Source organism: Coregonus clupeaformis, chromosome 11 (genome assembly GCF_020615455.1).
Source record: "Coregonus clupeaformis isolate EN_2021a chromosome 11, ASM2061545v1, whole genome shotgun sequence".
In the NCBI taxonomy this organism is placed as follows: domain Eukaryota; kingdom Metazoa; phylum Chordata; class Actinopteri; order Salmoniformes; family Salmonidae; genus Coregonus; species Coregonus clupeaformis.
In genome coordinates this window covers 34,593,771-34,600,497 of record NC_059202.1, presented here as the reverse complement: position 1 = coordinate 34,600,497, position 6,727 = coordinate 34,593,771, and the positions used below count along the sequence as shown (strand labels likewise).

At 42.2% G+C, this 6,727-nt stretch overlaps 1 protein-coding gene across 1 annotated transcript; it reads left to right on the top strand.

Moving 5' to 3' along the window:
• Positions 1 to 3,441: 3,441 nt before the first annotated feature.
• LOC121577318 (protein FAM43A) lies at positions 3,442 to 5,389 on the top strand. Its single transcript, XM_041891080.2, has one exon. It carries the CDS (start codon positions 3,652 to 3,654, stop codon positions 4,690 to 4,692), a length of 1,041 nt encoding a protein of 346 aa, XP_041747014.2. The 5' UTR covers positions 3,442 to 3,651; the 3' UTR covers positions 4,693 to 5,389.
• The last annotated feature ends 1,338 nt before the right edge of the window (positions 5,390 to 6,727 follow it).

The following is a 6,727-nucleotide window of genomic DNA, read 5'->3' as shown; positions in this document are numbered from 1 at the left end:
GACCAGTTTCCCAGTCCCTGCCGATGAAAAACATCCCCACAGTGGCGCAGTGGTCTAAGGCACTGCATCGCAGTGCTAGCTGTGCCACTAGAGATCCTGGTTGGAGTCCAGGCTCTGTCGCAGCCGGCCGCAACCGGGAGACCCATGGGTGGCGCACAATTGGTCCAAGGTAGGGGAGGGTTTGGCCGGCAGGGATGTGGGTTCGTTTCCCACGGGAGGCAGTATGAAAAAAATAAAAAATACGTATGCATTCACTAACTAACTGTAAGTTGCTTTGGATAAGAGCGTCTGCTAAATGACTAAAATGTAAATGTAATGATGCTGCCACCACCATGCTTCACTGTGGGGATGGTGTTCTCGGGTGATGAGAGGTGTTGGGTTTGCGCCAGACATAGTGTTTTCCTTGATGGCCAAAAAGCTCAATGTTAGTCTCATCTGACCAGAGTACCTTCTTCAATATGTTTGGGGAGTCTCCCACATGCCTTTTGGCGAACACCAAACGTGTTTGTTTATTTTTTTCTTTAAGCAATGGCTTTTTTCTGGCCACTCTTCCGTAAAGCCCAGCTCTGTGGAGTGTACAGCTTAAAGTGGTCCTATGGTCAGACACTCCAATCTCCGCTGTGGAGCTTTGCAGTTCCTTCAGGGTTATCTTTGGTCTCTTTGTTGCCTCTCTGATTAATGCCCTCCTTGCCTGGTCCGTGAGTTTTGGTGGGCGGCCCTCTCTTGGCAGGTTTGTTGTGGTGCCATATTCTTTCTATTTTTAAATAATGGATTTAATGGTGCTCCGTGGGATGTTCAAAGTTTCAGATTTTTTTCTATAACCCAACCCTGATCTGTACTTCTCCACAACTTTGTCCCTGACCTGTTTGGAGAGCTCCTTGGTCTTTATGGTGCTGCTTGCTTGGTGGTGCCCATTGCTTAGTGGTGTTGCAGACTCTGGGGCCTTTCAGGACAGGTGTATATATACTGAGATCATGTGACAGATCATGTGACACTTAGATTGCCCACAGGTGGACTTTATTTAACTAATTATGTGACTTCTGAAGGTAATTGGTTGCACCAGATCTTATTTAGGGGCTTCATAGCAAAGGGGGTGAATACATATGCACGCACCACTTTTCTGTTACTTATTTTTTTGAATTTATTGAAACAAGTTATTTTTTTCTTTTCACTTCACCAATTTGGACTATTTTGTGTATTTCCATTACATGAAATCCAAATAAAAATCAATTTAAATTACAGGTTGTAATGCAACAAAATAGGAAAAACGCCAAGGGGGATGAATACTTTTGCAAGGCACTGTAGTGGTTTATGTAACAGCAATCCTTCAGAGGATATTGCGGCACACATTGTGATGTTGGCACCCCTCTGGCCCAGGAAATTCACTGTTTCTCTTTTCCCAATCACATTCCTTTCACGTCGGCGTGTTTTGGCCATGTTAAAACCAGCCTCATCCACAAAGACGAACATGTGGGGTGTTGGCCTGGCTTCAAGCTCTATGACACTCCACAGGGCAACATAACAGTTATTCTATAACAGTAGTTTACATTACAGTATACTGTAACTGAAATCACTGCTGAGTGTGCAGTGCTCTGGTGGGTTTTGTTTACAGTAAAAACAGTACTGTATTACAGGATATAGACATCTTACCTGGACATATTGGTACCGGAGTTCCTTGACACGATCAGAGATCCTGTCAAAGGGAACAGTGTACACCTGCTTCATGCTGATATGATGCTTTGTCAAGACTCTAGCGATGGTTGTCGTGCTTACACTTTCAACGTTTTGAAATGTATTATTGTCTGCCAACACTCTCTCTTGAATTTCTCTGAGTTTTATGGCATTGTTGCTAATGACCATGTCAACAATTACAGCTTCCTGCTGAGCAGAGAATATCCTACCTCTCCCCCCTGCAACAGAAATAAAATTACACACAAGTGGTTTGGAGAGCTTTTGCTCGATTTACTATTCTACAGTAATATTCAGTACAGTTAGATGCCCATGCAGAATGCATATCTTCCCTGTTAGTTTGCTGGAAGCTTCTTATAATAGATGACACAGTTGAGCATTGCAAATTTGGCTGCAATCTGAGACCAGCATCTCTCATTGATAGACCATGATTGACAACATGATCAATGATTGTAGCCCTAATCTCATCTGACACTACAACTATGGGTCTTCCCCTCAGTCGTCTTCCACCACGGATACGTAATCCTCTGCCTCTCCCGGCAACTCTTCCACCTCTGTAAGCCACTACACGATCTCTGGCTGGGTCCATGTTTATGTAAAATATATTCCAAAGATGTCCCCTTTTGTAGTGATGGTAATGACATAAAAATGGAAAACACCTGGGTAGGACTTCAGTTACGTAATGTATAATGAAAATCAGATGTGAATAATTGAGTTATTATTTTTATTTTAGAATTTATATTTTGCTTTTACTGTAGCAATGTAAAAAATTCCAGTCTAATTCAATTTTCAGGAGCTTTTGAACTTGAGTTTAACAGTTTTGATAAGGGTATCTTAACATTTGCAAAATGGTCTGTAGATACATAGAGTTTTGTTGGTAAATGTGTTTTTGTGAGACAAGTATTTATGTCATTTCAAAGATGTTGTCATTGAATGCATTTTGTGTCAAAGCAATGACAAATGATCCACAGGTAGCCACATAGAGTGTTGTCGTGATAACTGTATTTAGAGTTTTCCACATGTATCCGCAGTATTGAACAATGCTTGTCAGCAATCGAAAAAAACTGTAAAGCTTGTTACAGACTAAGTAGCCCAACCGACCGCCAGATGGCACTATTGTTGCTTTTAAGTCGTTTGTAAAAGGAATAATAGTGCCATCTGGCGGCCGGTTGGGCTACAGACTAAGAGGCTTGGAAGCATGTTATTAGTAAAGGAGGTAACGCTGCATTGCCAACAGATGGCAGCCTAAACCAAAGGATGGTCTACAATACATGTATTTTTGGTGCATTGCCATGCATTGAAAGATTGACAGCAAATCAGCTTTACTTTGTATTATACCCTTGATATCCTGAAACTATAGGTATTTATACGTTCTGCTGTTATCCATCTTGTATTTAAGTTTCTGTTTTCAAACGAACTATATGCAGACGCCTTATATCAGTTCTGCTCTAAGTGAGTGTATGTACAACGGAAGTATTGTTGTAATTTACAGGTCGGAGGTATATAAGCCGTTATGAGTTTGTATATTAGCCTATTATTTCCAAATTCTTCTTATTTCAGTTCAGTAAATGAACCTCGGCAAGTGCACTCTGTGTGCCAATTGCATCCTCAAGGCAGAGCTGTTTGACTTTGGTCTCTCTCATAATGGTTGCATCCATCCCTCCCTCTAAATTCCCCTGCAGAGACACTGAAATGGTTCAACCCAGTATATATCGGCTCTAAGCCCATCCAATTCTCAGCAGACCAAACCTCAGTCAGACAAACACCGATTACAGAATGGGAGAGCGCAATTGTGGTTATGGAGAAGTCTTGAGAGGATGAACAAATAAAGTACAGGATAACTTGAACGTTTGTTGTATTGGAGTCGCTAATAAATGATAAAGGTCAGTAAAAATATTTAGTTGCAGTAAAACGTTCGCTATAGTGTACGTTATATTGCTGTGGACGTGACACGACCATATAATGCTGCCTTGGAAGAAGAATAAGTTCGACTTGATTGAGGAAGATAAACAGTCGAAGCAGAAGGGTTATGCCGTGAGTTTGAACTACTCTGCCCTGACCTCCTTTGCCAAGTCTTGCCCGGAGAGTGCTTTGAACAGGGTTGGAAGCATGTTCAAGACAAAAAGGAAAAAGGTTAAAATTACCAGTGAGGACCCCACCTACACGGTCCTCTACCTGGGGAATGCCACCACCATCCAGTCGAAAGGAGAAGGCTGTACGGACGTGGCTGTGAGCAAGATTTGGGGCAAGAGCGAAATGGGCAGAAACGGCACGAAGATGAAACTGACTATCAGCTCGCAGGGCATCCGAATGGTGCATGTGGACGACAAGGCGAGGAGACCGGGACATTTGTATTTATTGCACCGGATAACCTATTGCGTTGCGGACCCAAGGCTACCCAAAATTTTCGCTTGGATATACAGACATGAGATGAAGCACAAGGCGGTGATGCTGCGGTGTCATGCCGTTCTGGTGTCCAAGCCGGAGAAGGCAAAGGCCATGGCACTGCTTTTGTACCAGACCTCGGCGACAGCGCTTTCTGAATTTAAAAGACTTAAAAGGAGGGACGATGCAAGGCACCAGCAACAGCAGCTGATAGGGGAACAAACCATACCCCTTGTGCCCCTCAGGAAGCTTCTAAATGGACAGTGTTATTACAAACCCCCGGTGGAGCGCAGCAGGAGCGCGCCCAAATTGGCCTCTATCACAGAGGATTTGATCGGGGAGGAGGAAGAAGAGAAAGCGATGCACTTTGAGTGTGAGGACATTTTAGACACGGATGACGATTGTGTGGGCAATGGTAAACAGGAGCTGGCCCAGATCATCAGTGACCTTGGAGAGATGAGCATAGGAAACGACGTGCAAACACTAAAAGCGGACCTTAGGGTTACACGACTCCTCTCTGGGGAGAGCACGGGCAGCGAGTCGTCAATAGAAAGCAACCAGGAGCCAATTTCTGTCTCAAACGGATTCGAGGAGGGGAAGATGCAGGAAATATCATGAAGTCTACGTTTTCCTGGAGCCAAAATTCCATCCACTAGGATATGAACAATTTCCTTTTTTGTTTATTTTATGCTATCGGCTGTGAGTGTAGCCTATGCCTGTAGTATTGTGCCTCCTCGCCGACTTGAAAGGATATAAGAGGGGTAGCCTATGTTACAGTTATTGAATTATATTCTGTCTAACATTGATAGACTACAGAAAAGGGGGAGGACTGCATGCGAGACTGAACCCCTAAAACAGTGCGTACCAGGAGAGTGATGCACCACTGATTCCCACTTTAATAAGATGCTTTGTATTAGAAGTTGTTTACCCAACCAATTTCCCTCGTGGAAATGCAATTTTTCTTGAACAACATTGTCCAGAAATATGTAGCCTAACATTCCATTTTGAAAGCACGTTTCGCTTTTTGTCTCAATGGGTTAAATTAGAAGGCCCTCACTCGCCTTTCAGGACGCTTTTCTACAATTATGTTTTTGCACTGTTGTGAAATTCAGTCGAGTATTACGTTTATTATGTGTATAATATCGTTTTGTCGTATATGTTATCAGAAACATAAATGTCATATCTTTGCTGTGCAAAAGAACAATACCCGAATGTATTAAGATGTACATATTAAATGCATTGTGTATACAAATATCCGTAATTTTTTAAAGGAGAAAATGTGGTTTGTTTATGTGAACCTAAAAAAATTAACAATAAAAACAACAAAATAACATGCAGGCGTTTGTATAGTTTATGCACTCATTTGGTAAATTTTTTGTTAAAATCAGGTATCATCTCAATCAAGTGCGCCCTGTGATTTGATGGCTCTTAAACTTTCCCCCTCCAAATTAAGTTCAGATACTGATCATCACTGGGTTTAGAATTGCGATGAATTAAGGGAAACATTAATATCAGCATTCACACTTAAAAATTTGAAGGCCTGCTTTTTGTTGTTGTTGCGTAGGTCCATAACTGATTGATAACTGATTCCTTTACCGACATGACACCCCTCATCCTTAGGAATCATGTAATTTTGGGGACATTTTTTGGGTAGAGGTTGGCATGCATAGGAGAGACATGTAGGGCCTAGATCTCATGGACAAGTTTCTTCTGGGGAAGGAAAAATACTATTTTGTTCTAGTGATTTCTAGTTATTTAGTCAACTGTCAGTTCTCTCACAGACATTCTGCATTGCTCAGTTTATTTTGGTCACTGTTGCAAGAGGGTGTTACATGTAATAGATTTATTAGGCTACTTGTCGAGTCAACACATGTAGTGCAAATCACACTGCAAACCACACCTCTCCAACACCTCTATTTTCTCTCCTGCTCTGTTTTTGAAAGGTGGGCGTACAGTATTGCAGTCACCATGGGAATGATGGAATTACTAGAAATGCTTCATGATTGTTATGGTTGCAGGCATAGAACCTTAGGGGCAGGCCCAGCTAAGCCACAACAACAAGGTGCTCAAGTCATGGAGGATAGAGCATTGTGTTACATCAAACAAATCAGAGTATTTTAGTAGTAGTTACTAAACTAAATGTTATTCATCTATTATTACAACATAGTTACTGCATAATTTGGTACAGATTTAAGTACCTTAAGTACATCTGAAATAGCTATGTGTATCGGTACATCACTGAGCCATGTCTGTATGTTAGTCCAAATGTAATCTTGACAGCTTTGATATTTGAAATCTTGCCTACAGCCTGGGTTGTCTCGTCTGAACAGAATAAGGTCTTAGGCTCATGCGCACGTGTGACATACAGTATCATACAGGATGCTATGTGCATTCACAGACTGGCACCACACTCAATTTTAGCTGCTTTTCTATAAGTGAATGGACTGGCACGGCTACTTCCCTCCCATGCACTACAAAGCCCGCTTAGCACCAGGCCCACATGGATGACACCAAATGTATACAGTTCCTGTCTGTCACACTGAGTGGTATTAATAACTCAGTTGTGCCACAGCAGTGTTCTGTCGCGGGCCGGGACTGGTGCTGTCACACTAAGCATGGCGTTTTTCATATTATATTTCATGAGAAGGGAGCT